The 19,556-nt window shown below is 33.2% G+C and overlaps 1 protein-coding gene across 1 annotated transcript in view; it reads left to right on the forward strand.

Moving 5' to 3' along the window:
• Window positions 1–16,536, forward strand: part of LOC128240454 (acyl-CoA dehydrogenase family member 10-like) — a 32,203-nt gene extending 15,667 nt beyond the window's left edge. The window contains exons 12-22 of the mRNA XM_052957095.1: window positions 2,755–2,934; window positions 4,708–4,896; window positions 6,076–6,242; window positions 6,771–6,911; window positions 7,737–7,874; window positions 9,468–9,558; window positions 9,966–10,124; window positions 11,079–11,251; window positions 12,523–12,666; window positions 13,574–13,651; window positions 15,767–16,536. Coding sequence (XP_052813055.1) covers window positions 2,755–2,934; window positions 4,708–4,896; window positions 6,076–6,242; window positions 6,771–6,911; window positions 7,737–7,874; window positions 9,468–9,558; window positions 9,966–10,124; window positions 11,079–11,200 — 1,187 coding nt within the window. The 3' untranslated portion in view covers window positions 11,201–11,251; window positions 12,523–12,666; window positions 13,574–13,651; window positions 15,767–16,536. The remainder of the gene's footprint in view (window positions 1–2,754; window positions 2,935–4,707; window positions 4,897–6,075; window positions 6,243–6,770; window positions 6,912–7,736; window positions 7,875–9,467; window positions 9,559–9,965; window positions 10,125–11,078; window positions 11,252–12,522; window positions 12,667–13,573; window positions 13,652–15,766) is intronic.
• The last annotated feature ends 3,020 nt before the right edge of the window (window positions 16,537–19,556 follow it).

The following is a 19,556-nucleotide window of genomic DNA, read 5'->3' on the forward strand; positions in this document are numbered from 1 at the left end:
TTTTCAATGAATTAACCACCTAACAAATTTTCGCTCTAATTTCCAATTTTGTTTTTGAATACCGTTATTAAATTGGTGTGACCTAAGAGAAATGCAGCTATTGGAAGCAACTATTTTTCGTTTTTTATGATATGTACAAAAAAAGATGATTATGTGGTTAGGGTTTCATCTTGTCCAAAAACAGGTAGGGTTGGTAGGATTTTAAAAAAATAGATAAATTACTAGGCTTTTTGATGGAACATATTTTTTGGAAATGGGTAAAAGCAATCTTCAGTTGTAAAAAATAATTTTTATACACAATTTTTTCGAATTTTTTTTTTTGCTGCAAACTATAAAAATGGCAAAGACGGGGCCTATTTGGTAGGTAGGGTCCCAGACCAGAAGTATATTTTGTTTTTTGAAATGGTTGATGTTGATATTTTCACATGTATAGAATGTATGTACTTTGAAGAGGAACTTAAAACAAACCATCATGAACAGCCATAACACATTATTGTATGTTGAGATCATATATATAAAAATACAATGTATACCGCGGTAATAATTCTTAGATTCGCTTACAAAGTGCACATGCATGAACCTATGATATGAGCAGTGTCGCGCGATTTTGGGCCTTCGGATATATTTGCTATTATAATGTTTTAAGGTATTTGAATGAAATGATATTTCAGGAATATATTCTGAAAATTTCATGATGATATCACTTAAATTGCGTAAGATACATGCTTACAAGTAAGACCATGTATTGCGCATTTTGAATATTAAATTTGACGTCATTCAATTGACGTCGTTACGAAAGCACATTATTCAAATGAAGTGCAAACTTAATGTATCAATATTACAACTAGCTTATAATTTAGATTATTTTCTTATCACAGAATCTTCAAGGACCATTAATTAAGATAAAAATAATTAATCATTTTTGTATTTTTAATACATTTGGCCATTTTAAACACAGACTATTATTCCGGTCAAAATATGTCGGGACGAAATCCATGGTTGCTATGGAAACATGAGTAAACCAATGGTCATAAATTATCGAGAAAATGATGCACCAATGACAAATCTTAAAAAGAAAGAAGTTTGGAAGGAATTGATTTACATAGAAAAAATCATTATTTTGGGCATTTTTTACTAATGATTATTTCATTTGTAATCATTATGTCTGAAGGCCCAAAATCGCACGATGCGGCTCATATGTAAACCAGAATCCTGACTCATATTTCCCCATATTCCCCCATGATTACCAGCGGTGCTGGGCCATGTTGAAATAAACATAGTAAGCCTTAAAGCTGCACTCTAACAGATTAAAAGTTTTGACAACTTTTTGGATTTTTGTCTTGGAATGAGCAAATTTTGGCAAAAATGCATGGAAACCAGTGATATAAGTCTGCTGACAAAAATCAGAATGCTGTTTTTCATATTTATGATTAAAAATTGATATTTATTAACGCTTTTAGACATAAATTTTGAACAAAAATACGAAAAACTGTGATCTGACTAATTTGCCAATTTACTTAGGCTCGACAACATGGTATTAAGTGATCTGTCAACTGATGTGGTAGCTGTTCTGGACTGGGAACTGTCCACTGAAAGTGAATGGCTGACAAATCTTAGGGCTCTGACTGGCTCCCCAATTCACTTATAGGCTATACCACATGGTATTCAGTTGTCTATCAGCGGATTAATTAGCTTTTCTGGACTGGAAACTGTCCACTATTAGTGACTGGCTAACAATTCTTAGGCATTTGCTAATATCCCAATTCACTTATAGACTTGACAACATGTTATTCAGTTGTCTATCAGCTGGTATGGTAGCTGTTCCGGACTGGAAACTGTCCACTAAAGGTGAATGGCTGACAAATCTTAGGCATTTGCTAATTCCCCAATTAAATTATAGGCTAGACAACATGGTATTCAGTGGTCAATCAGCTGATGTGGTAGCTGTTCTGGACTGGGAACTGTCCACTATAGGTGACCCACTGACCGATCTAGCAACCATGGCCATCTGTCACAATATCCCGCATGGACATCCTAACATTGCTTGTGAGTGGACTATAGTTTAGGGACTACTTTTTTACCCATCGTTTGTAACAAATAATTGGGTGTCTATAAGTTTTTTACCCCAAGTAATGCACTGGGGATGATTTTTTGGGGATCAAAACTAATGAAAATATTGTGGAATATTTAATTTTATGAGAAGATGCATTGTGTACTGTTATGGCTGTTCATGATGTTTTGTATATGAAATGCAATGTTTTATTACGAATAATTGGATGTACCTCTTTGTTACAGCAACATAATTATTTTTAAGTTAATATCATTTCCTTCGACTGATTGAAAATAAACTTATTTGCCTGTCTGATTTTTGAAGAATAATAGTCGGGGAATTTTGCTCGTTGTAGTGCCAAAATTTCAGTGTAGGCCATTACTAAAATATGTTATTTGATATTTGAATGAAACTTGGTACACATATTCCCAGAGACATTTAGTACATGTACAATACCAAGGCACATAACTCTGACTTTAATAATTGTTGAGTTATGCCCATTGTATGACTGAAAAATACAACAAACAAGTGTTGGTAATTGCTCACCAGCACTTAAGTTTTGTAACATACTTGTCCCCAAGCCTTAACTGGTAAGGATCTAAGGGCCGACCTGTCAGCACAGGCTGTTGGTCTTATGTATTGCAGAATAGTCATACCTCTTTGATCGATTAAAAATAAGTTTATTTGATGTATTTTTTTACCAGCCTTTATTAATGAGGACCTCAAGTCCCTGGGGATCCCAGAAGAGCATGAACTTATACAGATGTACTGTCAACGTATGGGAATTCCCATGATAGAGCCACATGTCTGGAATTTCTATGTGGCATTCAACTTCTTCCGATTTGCGGCCATTCTGCAGGGGGTCTACAAACGGGCTATCACTGGTATGGCTAAGTGTGTTTATATCGATATTAGTATTTTTGTTTGTTGTTTTAGGACATTTGGCGAATGGGACCGGGGCCTTGGGAAAGGGGGATTTAATGTTATCTTTGCAAAAAGGAGAATTTTGGAAGTTGACAGAAAAAAAGTAAAAAAAAAAATTATGATGCAAACTAATGTAATATACATGTATCAAAACTCATGATACAATGTACTGTCCATAATGAATGAGTTTTTATTTTCATTTGACCTGTGATTACTTTTTCAAAGGTTAAAAGTTTTGAGACTATGGGGTGGAACTATGACCCTAGTTTTAGGAAAAAGGTATATAACTTGGCTTGGGGAATGGGGCTGAATATTGATCCAAAAACTCGTTTAAAGGCAGCTCTGGTTGTGATTTCGTTTTGTTTTTTAAGTTATGATATTGTAATTATTTTAACTACCTAAGTGTCAGCAGCAGCAGCAGCAGCAGCAGCAGCAATAGCAGCAGATTTTGACCTTGGCCCTGATAATAAAAAAAAAAAAAACTAAATAAAACATTACTCAATTATTATTAATTACTTAAATTGAATAGTGAACATTTTTATTGTGACAACACAGGCATAAACAGCAAATCTCATACGGCTGGCTGTTGTTTTGTTGAATTAAGCCTTTTCATTTAAAAATGCTTATTCAAATTTTGGTGAATGAGTCATAAGTCACTGTAGTATAAAAGGGAAGTAACTGACAGTGCAAAGATGAAAGTGACTTAATTACTTCCCTTGATTGTTATCTCATATAGGTCAGCTCACTATCATTTTGACAAGTATACATACACACTATACCCTCCAGCCTTTACAAATGCAGTTCATAAAATAGGATGCTAGGATGTAAATGTTGAAAGTTATCTAAATTGTCAATCAGTTCTTAAAGGATTATATTACTTAAAATAAGGTAACATTTATAACTTGTAAATAGATTTAATACGACAGTATATTATGCCAACAATGTTAAAAGAAAAGTTTAGTGTTAAAACTTTAAATATCGTTGATTGCACTACAGCAACATAGCATGGTATTTTCGTTATATGTGAACAAGACCACAGGACTGCTGATCTAACAATCTTTTGGTATTGATCTTATAAGTGTCCTTACGACAATTTAAAAAAATATATATATCATAATATTACTGTTTTTTAAAGTCTTTTTTTTTTTTTTTTTTCTTTCCTGTTCATTTTTTTATTTTGATTGACTTAAGCAATCAAATTTGTTTAACTGATTATACAGTTATCTTTTTTGTCTTAAAATTGTTGATTAGACAATAGATAAGTCTTGACTACCTCAAAGAAATTCTTAAGATAGTGTAAGATATTGAACTAATGTATAATGATATTAATAAGTTCATCAGCAGAGTAATATTGTGCTGTGTGATCAGTTATAGATAGAAATGACCAAGACGTTCCTGAACAAGTGAAAGTAGTGCTATGAAGTTTATTCACATGATATCAACAGTTCATACACCCAATATAAAATATAGTTGATGGTTTTAAACAATACATTTATAAAGGTTAATAAATAGGATGTTGGCCATACTCAAACAACATATTGAGGAAATGGTAGGTAGTTACTGTTTGTTTTGGTTGATACTTCCTAACCCCTTAAATTTTGTAAAGAAAAACAAAGCAATAGGAGGGGTCAAAACAACTTTGGGACGGGGAAGTTTTCGAAATAAACCATTCATTAATTGTTAATATTATGAGTCAAGATTGCGAAAGTTAAATGTTGAATCATATATTGAAGGTCAAGCAGCCGCTCCGGATGCTGAAATAGTCGGCCTGTACGCCAAAGAAGTTGCCAACAAAGCCTGGGAGGTTGCATCCCGTAGCAACCAAAAATCAACCAATCAGGGCTCTCCGTTGTCCAATACGAGTTCAGGGTCTGGTAGACGCAGCTATAGTACATCAACAACATCCAGCATGGCCAATACAGGTTCGTTGATATAAATTCTTTGTAATGCACAGAAAATAGCTATACATAGTAGAAGAGAAAATCAACAGTGCATGATATTAACTTTGTCTAAAAGTGATCAGATAATTTATGGTTGCATGCACAGTTATACTTTATTAAGCTAGTATATTTTCAAAAGAACATTTCCATATTGAGGTCATGTATTTATATAGTGTTTTGTTTCTGACCAATTGGGGGACAAAAATTTGGTCCCATTCGCAATGCTTCAAGGATGAAATTTTTTCCAAAATGTGAAAATAAGATTCCAAATATAAATATATTTCATTATTTTTTTTAACCCCAATGGTGTTTTCTTAAAGAAACACTTAATCACATTGTTTTATCTTTCCTGTCTTTGTTTTATAGTATCCTTGTTAATTTCTAGACAAAATTTGTTTTCTAAATATTAGTCAATTATTCCCATTCTGACAAAAAGGGCTGGTCCAAATTCCTTAAATAGTGAAAACAAATCTGTAATCAAATTGTATCAATATTAAGGTTAATTTATAAGTAAATTTTGTCTATTTCTACTAAATTGTCCATGCATAAGCGTGGCTGAATTATCTGTTAGAAAAAATACATCACAGTATCATGAATTATTTAATAATATATATGAAAATAATAAGAACCTAATTCAGGAGTATCAATCTACTGTAACACTTCAAAGGTGTAATGAAATGCATAAACTGTTGGTTACAAAAATTGACACCACTTTTTAGAAGGCTACAGGAAATAGTTATTTTGTTGGATGGATTTACCTCCCATTTTATTTTTAAAAAAATACCAAAAAAATAAATATATATATATATATTTGTAAGTGACCCCACTCCATTAAAAAAATCAATCAGGTTTACTACTTACCGGTACTAAGCAAAACAAGATAACAGATGTCCCAGAAAACTGGAATTGGATGTTTAAAATGCATACTTTATAGAGTACTGATATTTTAAACGTGACATTTAGGAAAATAAGGTAAATCCGGATGAACTTTCTAAAGCTTTAAGATGTAGGAAAAAAGGATTTACCATGCTACTTTTTCAGTTTTTAAAGCAAATTGGAGAATTGCATTTTTATTTTCAATCCAAGATCAGTGATTCAAACAAAAAAGGAATTGGTGTGGCCTAACAATAGTTATATTGTTATTGTTTATTTGATACACAGGTGTAATGGTAGTGACTGTGGAGGGTCTAGGAGAGAGGGCCAGAAGCCTGCATAAACAAGTGAAAGAGTTTATAGAGACGCATGTAGCCCCTGTAGAACAGCAATATGTGGCTCACACTCACAGCCAGGATAGGTGGAAGATATTTGAGCCTATGGAACAGCTGAAGGTGGGTGGGTTTGTATTATCTGTGACTGAGTAATGGTGGATGGGTTTGCATAAATGATGGACTTATGACATAGAAGTAAACATAGCCCCTGTAGAATGGCAGCATGTTGCCCATAGGCACAGCCAGGATAGATGGAAGATATTTGAGCCTATGGAACAGCTGAAGGTGGGTGGGTTTGTATTATCTGTGACCGAGAAATGGTTGATTGGTGTGTATAAATGATGGACTTATGACATAGAGGTAAACATAGCCCCTGTAGAACGACAATATGTCGGTCACAGAATAGATGGAAGGTATTTGAGCCTATTGAACAACTGAAGGTGGGTGGGGTAAAACCGTTTTATACATGTACGGAAATTTTTATGTAGGAACAAATGTAGCCGTTCCATTGAACAGCAGTGTGTGACTTGAAAAATACAAGTGGATATATTTTAGACGCTAGAAAAATTAATGTTAGTAGATCTGTTTAAATTGTTGTTATAGAAGATATTGTAATAAAGTATATTAAAATTGCCATGTTGTTTTCAGGAGAAGGCAAAAGCAGCTGGCCTTTGGAATTTGTTTTTACCCCGTGAGTCTGACCCAGGGGGAAAATATGGAGCTGGGCTTTCCAATGTGGAGTATGCCTTCATTTGTGAAGAGATGGGAAAATACCTGATAGCTCCAGAGGTAAGCAATGGGCCAATGTTGGGAACTATATTAAAGTTAACAATGATGTCATTTATCATGTTGTTAACTTTAACAAAGTTATGTACAATTGGCAAAAGTTAACGTGATTTATGACCAAATTGTTAACATTTAAACGTGAAAATTTGATGGTTTTCTCATATGTTTTATTATAAAAATGTACAGCTGAAACACCAGTTCAAATATTGTTAGAAATACAGCAGATCAAAATTGTATCCATTAAACTTCCAGAGCTGTAACATTTAAAAGTTGACAGCGATGATGTTTTCAACTTAAGCAACATTCACAACAATCAGCCCAAGTGTTTGTTCTTTTGGTATCATTAAATTTGTGGTTGTAGTGGTTTGAGTAGAGGGCAAGGCATTCTAGATAACGTGGACTTTTCCTTTTTGTGATGAAATTGGAAAATATTTTATAGATACTGAGGTTGTTATGTTACAAATGCCATGAAGAACTAATGTCAATTGACCTTAAAATTTTGTTTTGCAAACGTTTTTGTCTAGGTAGAAGTTACCACCCTTCCCAAAAAATAATACGCTATTTGTTCACTTTAAATGCAGTAGAAAGTGCATTGTATCTGTATCTTTTATGAATAAGTGTTTTTGTTTTGTATCTTTTATAAATTAAATGTATATAACGGATGTAATGTTTTTGGAGTTTACTATCAATGGTCACTCTCGCAGTCATTAAATAAAAATTAGATGGACAGAGTTAACAATGTTGTCAAAACCTCTATTTAACATAATATAGGAATGTTTGCGATATGAACATAATACATGATTGGTTAGAAATATGAGACAATTTCAGGTGTTCAACTGCTCGGCCCCTGACACTGGTAATATGGAGGTCCTGGTGAAGTACGGGACAGAGGAACAGAAACAAAAATGGTTGACTCCATTGTTAAAAGGGGAGATCAGGTCGTGTTTTGGCATGACAGAGCCTGCCGTAAGTGTCCCTTTATCTTCCAAATTGTCATGCAAAACCCTGAGAATCAGCCTTAGTCCAAAAAAATGGTATTAAAATAATGGTGATGATAGTATGTGTTGTTATAAAAATGCCACAGACATTTGTACATTATCTTTTGTTGTTTGATGCAACATTTTTTTATTTTATTAGCTCGACTTTTCGAAGAATAAGGAGAGCTATACTACTCACCCAAGCGTTGGCGTCACACCATGGTTAAGGTTTTGCATGTCATTATCTCAGTAAATACATCATGTATTGCATTGAAACTTTAGATATGTATTCCCAACTATCTAAACTACTAAATTAATGAAGTTAGATAACGCTTTTTTGAATATAATGCAAATTATGGGCCTTTATTATTTGACTTGGAAATTCTGGTTAAGGTTTTGCATGTAAGCACACATAGGTTAATATCTTATTAACTACTTGATGTATTGCATTAAGACTTTATACAATGGTACTCAACCATCCAACTTACTTAATTAACCAAGTTAGATAACTCTAGTTTGCATTTAATGCAAAAATAAATGCCCTTTATTATTCGAATTAAAAATTCTGGTTAAGGTTTTGCATGTAACTACATTTTAGTCAATATCTCAGCAAATACATCATGTATTGCATTGAAACTTTAGATATGTATTCCCAACTATCTAACCTACTAAATAAATGAAGTTTGTTATGGGCCTTTATTATTTGACTTGGAAATTCTGGTTAAGGTTTTGCATGTAAGCACACATAGGTTAATATCCCATTAACTACTTTATGTTTTGCATTAAGACTTTATACAATGGTACTCAACCATCCAACTTACTTAATTAACCAAGTTAGATAACTCTAGTTTGCATTTAATGCAAAAATAAATGCCCTTTATTATTCGAATTAAAAATTCTGGTTAATAAGGTTTTGCATGTTACTACATTTTAGTCAATATCTCAGTAAATACATCATGTATTGCATTGAAACTTTAGATATGTATTCCCAACTATCTAACCTACTAAATAAATGAAGTTTGATAACACTTTTATGAATATAATGCAAACATAGGTTAATATATCAGCAACTACTTCGTGTATTACATTGAGAATTTATACAATGGTACTCAACCACCCAACTTACTTGAATAACCAAGTTAGATAACTGTATTTTGCAAATTATGGCCCTTTATTATTGGAAATAGAAATTTTGGTTAAATTTTGCGTGTAAGAACATTTATGTTAATATCTCGGCAAATACATCATGTATTGCATTGAAATCTATTCTAATTTTACAGTGATCCATGTTTCGCCAAAACTTTTCAATTCTTATACTGAAAAGCGGTTGAAAAGTCAAGCGCGCTGTCTCTGTGACAGCTCTTGTTGTTTTTTTAAAATGGGACTTTTAATTGCGGCAAAATATTCAGCCTGAAAATATTTTTATTTTTTTTTAAACATTTTTATTTTTGTGAAAAATATTGGGGTAGAGTCATCAAACAAAACATCAATTTTTGTGGCCTTTTATTGGTTCTAACTTTCAAGCATGTTTATCTTTGAAAGGCTTATGTGGTTGACTCGAAGGTCTTTCCAATCATTCCAGGTGGCTTCCTCAGATGCAACAAACATACAGTCATCAATCATTAGAGAGGGGGACAGCTACGTTATCAATGGGCACAAGTGGTGGACTTCAGGTATACTCACAGTTATTAGAAAAACATTCATTTTACTTTAAACATTAGTTTAAGAATGTACGAATATATTATGAAACATCATACTGAGAAAAACTTGCTTATTTTTAAGACAGTATACTCTGGGAAAAAAAAGCTGGCTGTGTGTAAAAGCAATTTGCTATTAGCTTAATATTTGTTGTCAACAAAAAATCTTTAATCATTAAGATTATTCGTAATATGTTAAAACTATTACATATAAAATGCATATATATTATTATATATCTCAAAAGGTGGAGGCGTGCCAGTGCATGAAAATAACCAACATATTAATATGACTTTATCCTATTTTACTTATCATCCAGTGTCGCTTCATGCTCATCAGGTAAAAGCAAAATATATAGGTAATAAATCAAACATTATTTAAATAGGCGCCATGCATCCCCAATGCAAGCTGTGTATCTTCATGGGCAAGACTGACCCAAAGGCAAAGACCCACTCACAACAGAGCATGATCCTCGTTCCTATGGACGCCCCAGGGGTCAAGATTGTACGAGCCCTAAGTGTGTACGGCTATGAGGACCCTCCAGGTATGGTGAAGAATTTTGTGCAGAAATGTTTTCCATAACTCAACACCATTAAAATTTCACATGGAACTAAGAAACAAAGGCTACAGATGCCAATTCTCACATGTTTTGCAAGGCCTGTAACTCTTACTTAAATACTTAAGTTATGCCTCTTGGTAGTCTGAAAAACAATGCAGAAACAACAGCTTGCCATCGCCTTAATTTAAGAAAGATTCACATAAAATTGTGTACCCATATTGCATATATAATATATATTACCCCTGACATTAGGGAATATGTTTTGCAAGGCCCTTGTAATAATTTGGCTTTTTTCACCATTACTCAAACCATTAAAATTTTACATGAAACTATTTAAAGAAACAAAGGCTACAGATGACCATTCTCATGTGTTGTTTGTAAGGCCAGTAACTCTAACTTAAATACTTAAGTTAAGTTATGCCACTTGATAGTCTGTAAGAGCAATGCAGAAACATTAGCTTGCCTGATGGCTGTGATTTAAAAACTATAGAAGAAAGATTCACATAAAATTGTGTACCCATATATAACCTATATTACCCATGACATTAGGGAATATGTTTTGCAAGGCCCTTGTAATAATTTGGCTTTTTTAATTGTCAGATTATTTCCCTTTTTGACTGAAAACCAAACGGACATTGGTCACTATAAATTATCAATTATTATTATGTACGTATTTAAATAATTGTAGAATTTTTCCCATTCCCATGCAAGAACATGTATACAGTCAAAACCCTTTGGCTCTATATCGCTTGGCTTGATTTCCTCATCGGCTCGAACTGGATGTAATGGACTGATTTCTTTACACTAAATGTAAGCTTTCCTGCTGGGCTTGAATTTTCCGAGGCTTGAGGTTTTTTCACCGGTTCCTGGGAGTTCGAGTCAACGGGGTTTGACTGTATATGTATAATTGTTATATTGATTGATCTTTTATTCTTTAAGCTGGGCATGCTGAAGTGATATTTGAGAATGTCCGGGTACCAGCATCCAACATGCTGTTAGGAGAAGGCCGAGGATTTGAGATAGCTCAGGGTAGACTGGGACCAGGCAGGATTCACCATTGAATGAGATTTATAGGCCATGCTGAGAGATCTTTAAATCTTATGATTGACAGAGTAAGTCACTAGTCAGGGCTTTTTCTGCCCATTTTGGGAAAAAGACCCTAGACATTTTTGGAAATTTTGCGTCGTGAAAATGCCGAAATTGGGAAATTTTACAGTTAAAAGAAAAAGCTGTCTAGTCTCCTGCGAATTAGGAAATGATTTAATATTAGTTTATTTTCCCTTCAAAAGACCCACAATGGCTGAAATATCAATCCTTGGGGTGTAAATATCTATTGCAATAAATCATGACAGATAATATTTCAGATCTCTGAAAGTGATGAAAATCAATGATTTCTGAGTTCAATTACCAAAAAAAAATTCACATAACATAATTTATTAGGATGCTGAAAATGAACCAGTACAGGTTAATAGAATTTCTAAAAAAAATAAAATATTTTTTTTTTTTTTTTTTTTATGGATTGGGATTTTTTTCTGAAGATTGGGAAAAATATCTTATATTTTGCTTTGGGAATGGGTCGGATAGTCGGACCCGTGGGTACTATAGAAAAAGCCCTGCTAGTATGCATAATTGTATAATCATTATATATTTGGGGTTTGAGATAGCTCAAGGCAGACTAGGACCAGACAGGATTCACCACTGTATGAGACTGGTAGGTCATGCAATGTGATCTTTGAATCTTATGATCATGACAGAATAAGTCACCTCTACACATGTTTTTTGTTTTATTTTTCAAAGAACAACTGTCAGGCACAACAAACAAACGTCAAATAAAAAAAGCGTGGAAATTATTACTTCAAATGTGCTGCCAGATGAAGCAACCAATCAGAATTTTGACAATATTAATATTAACTAGAAGTAATGAAATGTAATCTTTGAAATATACACTTTTATATATCTTTGGGATTTAAGATACCTCATAATAGACCATTGTATACTACTTGTATGGCCATGCTGAGAGATGGTTGAATCTGATGAATAAAGGGTTCTGTTTTGGTGTCCAAGTAACAATTATGTGATTTTATGGTTACCCCATGTTACTGAAGTATAGCCCAATCTAGGATTTATATTCATCAAACAAGACTCATGGTTAAAAAAGCTTCACATACAATAACATGTTGACTTATCTGTTATAAATTAGCATTCAGATAGTGAACCGGGTAGCATCTGGTAACAAACTTTAATAGTAAGCTGCTTAGGATTGGGCACAACACCAGACTAAATATTATACAAGATGAGTGCAAGCTGCTCTGGGCAGGCCACATTACCAGGGTTAGCATAGACTAGATAAGTTGATTAAAACATTTGTAACTCTTCCTTTCAGACAATGAATAGAGTGGCATTTGGCAAGCCACTAGCTGCCCAGGGCACAATACAGGCTGATGTGGCTCAGTCTAGGATAGACATTGACCAGACCAGACTGATGGTTCTGAAGGCTGCTCACATGATGGACAACTTCGGAAACAAAGTAGAGTTTGGTTACATTCAGTGATATATTTTGTATTCATAATTCATTCCATTCTTTCTATGAGACTGAAAGTCATCATTTTTAATAGACAGCAGATTTTGTATCCAATTTAAGAGGAAGATAAGCCCATTAAATTATCTCTGAAATTTGAACTTGTTAATAAAACAATTGACTATTTCATAGACTGAGTTAAAACAAGGGGTTAAACAATTTAAGGTGTTAACGGAGTCAGTGCATATAATGTTGAAAATACCAATGTTATTCATTATAGTATTATATAAATTATATCCTTTGTAATTATTTATGAAGAATTACCCCAATTTTGCCAAAATTGACGCAAAAATTCCCAATCTCACGGGTATAGGTCATATTTCCAAAATACCAAAAAAAAACCTGATTATGAATGAAATATTTGCAATGTGCACTGTGAAGACTTGTATCAACAAGAGCTCTGAAGCAATTGCCAATGATCGTCTCTTGTTGATGTTTTTTCACTCAAACAAGGGGTATAACTTGACAATATTTAAACCACAGTTATGGGCCTTGCTATACATGTGCAAATTGTCTGTGGCAACATGTGAACCAAGTTTCTTTTAAATATCTTCTAAGGTTTCTGAGCTATGGCCAAGGTTAATAAAGTTTGAAAATTACACCAAGGCTATTAAAATTCATATGACAGTTAACACCGAGCACTCTGATTTCCTCCGCAATACCACATTCTCATGTAACATGCAAAGAGAGTGACTTAACATAAGTTAATATAGTTTTCTTCACAAAATGTAAAGAAAGTAAAGTTTAAACCAACCATTATTGGCATCTGTTTATGGTCCTCTTGCTTTGCTGCTCTCAGATATTTTCTTTACAAACATACAGCTGGCCTCATCCTATTATATTTAAATATTTCCAGGTTGCTGCCAATGAGATAGCTATGATCAAAGTAGCTGCCCCCAATATGGCGTTACGGGTGATTGACAGAGCTATTCAGGTAGGGACACTGCACTTTCTGTACTTAGATATACTACAATATGGTATCTGCATGCTTAACACTAAGATAGTTATCCCATTGTCCTCTTACAGAAGTGCATGGTTAGCACAATCACTTCAGTCACTAAGGTATTCATGGTTTATTCGCGGATTTGGTGTATGTATGTTTTGTTGGTTGTCACCCAAGCCTGAAAAGAGGGTCGTCTTTAGGTTCTGTGGTTTCCCCAACAACACCATACAAATACCACTCACGTGCAGCATCATATCAACTAGAGGGTCTGAGCATTACTCAAATTTAAATAACAACGCTTTCTGAACAATGGTTGTAAAATGAATGAAGTTTGAAAAGATGAAATGAATAAAGTTTGAAAAGTTAAAAGGAAAAATATTAAAAGATAAAATGAATAAAGTTTGAAAAGATAAAATGAATAAAGTTTGAAAAGATAAAATGAATGAAGTTTGAAAAATTAAAAGGAAAAATATGAAAAGATAAAATGAATAAAGTTTGAAAAGATAAAATGAATAAAGTTTGAAAAGATGAAATGAATAAAGTTTGAAAAATTAAAAGGAAAAATATGAAAAGATAAAATGAATAAAGTTTGAAAAGATAAAATGAATAAAGTTTGAATGGGTTGTAGCACAAAAATATACCTTATACTTAAGTGTACCTCACCCAATTGTAGCATGCCAAGTCATGTTTGTGTGAAAAGTCATTTTAACGTGCAAAGTCATGTTCGCGTGCCAAGTCATGTTCAGTGTGCAAAGTCATGATTGATGTGCAAAGTCATGTTCAGTGTGCAAAGTCATGTTCAGTGTGCAAAGTCATGTTCAGTGTGCAAAGTCATGTTTGATGGGCAAAGTCATGTTCAGTGTGCAAAGTCATGATTGATGGGCAAAGTCATGTTTGATGGGCAAAGTCATGTTCAGTGTGCAAAGTCATGATTGATGTGCAAAGTCATGTTTGATGGGCAAAGTCATGTTCAGTGTGCAAAGTCATGATTGATGGGCAAAGTCATGTTCAGTGTGCAAAGTCATGTTTGATGGGCAAAGTCATGTTTGATGGGCAAAGTCATGTTCAGTGTGCAAAGTCATGTTTGCGTGCCAAGTCATGTTTAGCTTGCTTAGTCATGTTAAGTGTGCAAAGTCATGTTTGCGTGCCAAGTCATGTTTAGTGTGCCAAGTCATGTTCAGTGTGCAAAGTCATGTTAGCGTGCCATGTCATGTTTAGCTTGCTTAGTCATGTTAAGCATGCCAAGTCATGTTTCACGTGCCAAGTCATGTTCAGCTTGCCAAGTCATGTTAAGTGTGCCAAGTCAAGTTTTACATTCCAAGTCGTGTTTAGCTTGCCAAGTATTGTTTAGCTTGCCAAGTCATTTTCAGCTTGAGAAGTCATGTTGAGATTGCCAAGTCATGTTAAGTTTGCAAAGCCATGTTCAGCTTGCCAAGTCATGTTTAGCCTGCCCAATCATGTAAAGTGTGCCAAGTCATGTTTAATGTGCCAAGTCATCTTTAGAATGCTTAGTTTGCCAGTTATTTTAGTGTGCCATGTTTTTGAACATGCAGGTACCATATTGTGATTGAATATACTCCTGACCAAAAATGATATTTACACCAGGAATGTGGTATATATTGCTTGCTAGTATTACAATAACTTCTGGGCATGATGGGTTATACATGTATGTATGTGTGTAGTCTGTTTATAGGGCATGAGCGTATGGTGTTTGGGGCATGCTCAAGTGATGAAAATCTTAAAATTACAGTCATGTGTCTTTGTTTACTCTTTTGAAGTTCTTTCTTTCTATGTCGTTGTGGATTAAAAGTTTCAAAGTTTGATATATAATAAAAGTAATTTCATAGAATGTTTTTTGTTTTTTTTTTTAACTCTGTAAGCATTGGAGATTGAGTCATTAATTACATTGCCGCATTGACAAAAGTTATTTAATCATTTTATAAGTTTAATTGACGGCATTTTGCACCAAAAACGCAAACACTTGCCGAAACAATTTCTTATTTATCAGCACAGCTCCCTCTGGTATTCATTCCATCAATCATAACAACTACTCCCCAATTCCTCATGTACAATTTTACCCAGAATGCCCCAATTTTCTCCCTTTAGGCCCATGGTGGAGCGGGTTTACATGATGACCTCCCCTTGGCATCGTTTTATGCTTGGGCTCGGGTTTTACGGTTAGCAGATGGCCCAGACGAAGTGCATCTCCGATCTATTGCCAGGAACCAGTACAAAAAAGCTGCAAAGTTATAGACTCGGTTAACCTGATGTGCAAGGACTGGTCTACGTATTTTTTTAAAAAGTGATCCCAGGAACCAGTATAAAAATGCTAAGATACTGTAGACTGGTTCAAGCTTTTGGAAGACAAAAACCAGTATAAAAGACTTAAAAAATGATGCAAGTAGAATGGTTTCAGCTGATGTTAATAGACTGATCTACATTCTTCTTTTAAAAAAAGGGATGCAAGAAATATATAAAAAAGGAAGAAAAGGACTCCTTTGGTTCAAGTTGTAATATGAGTTGAAAGGTTTATAATAATGCTTTAAAAGTGATGCTTATTTCATGCAATCATTGGAACACTGATTTTAGTAAGAGACTGTGATTGTTTTGGTGAAAGCACAATTATGTGCTCATTTTGTTATATATTCAGAATTGCCAGTTTATAATGATGTTTTCTATAACTTTATACCTTAAATAAAGTGTTCTGATACGAAGTGCTATTATTACAATTTCAGGCACATAATTATAGTATGCATAATAATACATACATAAGTTTTTGTTGACATATTTTAATACATTTACATTTAACATTAATTTTATTAAAAAAGATACAAGTTGCAAATAAATAAATGAATAAAAGTTTGCTTGTTCTTTTTCCTATAACGTATAATATGTATGAAACGTCATTTAATATTTGAAACAACAGTATTTTAAGTAAACAATCATTAAACTAAAATCATCATTGAATTATAATATTTCCAGTGATGTTTAAATTCAAAACTAAAGGAAAACAAAATGGCTCAACCTAACCTAGATTGACATTACTCTTGCCAGTTTTAGTATCACACTAATTTGCGTGCATTATTCAATTGTATAAAATGGCTAAAGTTTGTCATTGAGTAAAATACCTTAATTAAAATACCAGTAGTTATATGGAATGATCGGAAAATCGGAACTATTTGATTTAGTTAAAGCATTTAAAACACCTAATTTAAGAGCTTTGGTATTAAGAATAAAACAGTATTTTTCCTGTGAGGAGAATATGGGTGGTAAAATATGTCATAATTTATTATTTTAAAATATTTGTGGATGTTAAAGCTTCATTCTCACAGCTTGACAGTTTTGACTTATATTTTATTTTTTGTCCCAGAATCCATTCATTTTGGCATCAATGCCTCCAATAAGATAACTTACAATCGCATTGATCTCAATTGTGTAGAAAACTGCCGGTAAACTAAAGTGTTAGTTCGAGTTGAGCCATAAAACATTGATTTTTGAACTTAAATATGAAAAACTGTGATCTGATCTTTTGTCAGCAGTCTTATATCACTAGTTTCCAGACATTTACGCAAAAAATGCCTCATTCCAGGTCAAAAAATAAAATAGTTGTCAAAACAGTCAATATGTGAGAGTGCAGTTTTAAGTTGTTTTTCCTAAAGTCTCTTAATTTCCCATCATAAATTTACCACTCAAATTCTCTTCACAGGCCCACGGTGGGTTAGGGCTCAGCGAGGATCTACCGTTGCCCCATTTCGCTGCCAAAGCCCGGGTTGTGAGAATTGCTGATGGGCCAGATCAAGTCCATTTGAGAACCATCGCAAGAAATCAGTATAGGGCAAAGCCAAAGTTGTAGAGTAAAAATTGATTGAAACCATGTGATTATTTCTTGATGAAATATAATTCCCCTATTGATCAATTTAATGGTTGTCATGACAACCAGCATCATGTTAACTGTGATATCTTTTACTATTTTATTGTATCTAGAAAGAAATGGAGTCCTTGAAAACCATTGCTTTATTATATTCAGCATTGTAATTATGTATTATGGAATAAAATTTAAAACAAAAAATTCTCGTCATTTTTTGTAAAGAAAAAAGCCAAAGTCTTGTTGCTGTATTGTCGACAGTGGCGGCACTGTTGCTGTTAGTAACCAGATTAAAAAAAAGGCTTGAAGGTTAAATTTTCATTATGTTTGTGTATGAGTCCTTGTGGACGTGAGGTTTTGTTGTCAGTTTTCTTATTTTCCTGGACTGTGTCTGAGTGGGTTTGCACCCCACTAAAAGCATATAATATTTTTTTTTTTTTTTATACATATAATGCTTATTCTACAATTATCGAAGAGTAAAAAAGTTATAATAAAAGTGTTTTCAGATGCATTATTTAGGAAAAAAATTAGTCCCTAATAATAACTATGCCCCTTCTGACTAAAAACGAATAGATTATTGTTAACATTTGCTTCGCATTGTTCATTACTAAATCAAAATGCTGGCCTAAAACACGTATTCTGATGATACTATTTTTTCTGCTTAATATGTATGAACATTTTAAAATACAATGTTTGTTATTATTTGTACCATTATCACTGTTTTCTTAAATGTGTATAGAACATTCACTTCTAGTTATTTTAAACTTCAATTTATGAATACATAATGGATGATGCATGATTTATGAATACATAATGGATGATGCATGATTTATGAATACGTAATGGATGATGCATGATTTATGAATACATAATGGATGATGCATGATTTATGAATACATAATGGATGATGCATGATTTATGAATACATAATGGATGATGCATGATTTATGAATACATAATGGATGATGCATGATTTATGAATACATAATGGATTATGCATGATCTATGAATACATACTGGTTGAGGCATGATAATGTACCTTTATTACTTTATGTTTGGTGAATGTTAATGTTATGGTCAAGGAATAAAGCATATATATTGTCCTATATGTTAACACTGCATGTATAGTTATCTTATAAAGAATACTTAAATATTTGAAAGGGGGCCAGTAATTCAATGTAACTCTTATCCTTAACTTTAGACATTCCTCACTAAATCCATTATCTCAATTTATTTTTACCGTCCAATCAAAAGACTTGGATTCTACCGGGTAATCTTAAAATTAAGTCAAGTCTAAGTTGGTTATAGAATACAGCCCCCAATGACCTCATATAATTTAGATATCATTTTAAAGGGTACTTTGTGTAGCAATTAACTCTAAATATGTTATTATTTACCTTTTATTATTATTATTAAAAAAACTCCTTTTTTAACCTATTTCACATCAAATAAAAACACAATCATTAATTAATAAAAAAGAAAATTCCCAGTATCTAATTTACTCAAATTTTAAGTCCTTTACATGCCCAACTATTCCACAGAGTCATGGAGGCGCAGGGTTGAACTACGACTGCCCATTGCCATATTTCTTTGCCGCTGCACGAACCCTACGACTTGCAGACGGGCCAGACGAAGTGCACAGACGGACAGTAGCTGCTCGTGAATACAGGAAACACGCAAAGCTGTGATACTCCCAAGGTGTTATATGGCTTATAAAGACAGTTATCGCGAGTTTTATGATGATAATGTGATGATGAATATAGTTTTTATTGATATTAATTTAAACATGCAGATCAATTAAGTTGGATTGAGTTTATATTACTCACATGGTGCTAATAATGTTTAATGTTTGTGTTCAATTTCAATTTTATATGATTTATGTGTTCAATTTAAGGTTAAATGTGCAATATATATTAAATAGTAATTATTAATGGTTGTATTGTATTGTTAGGGTAAAACTATTTTAATTTCATAAAATGTTTATGGTAATCAATTGTCTTTGAAATTTGAAATAAAAGACTCGAAAGTTTG

Source organism: Mya arenaria, chromosome 7 (genome assembly GCF_026914265.1).
Source record: "Mya arenaria isolate MELC-2E11 chromosome 7, ASM2691426v1".
NCBI lineage: Eukaryota > Metazoa > Mollusca > Bivalvia > Myida > Myidae > Mya > Mya arenaria.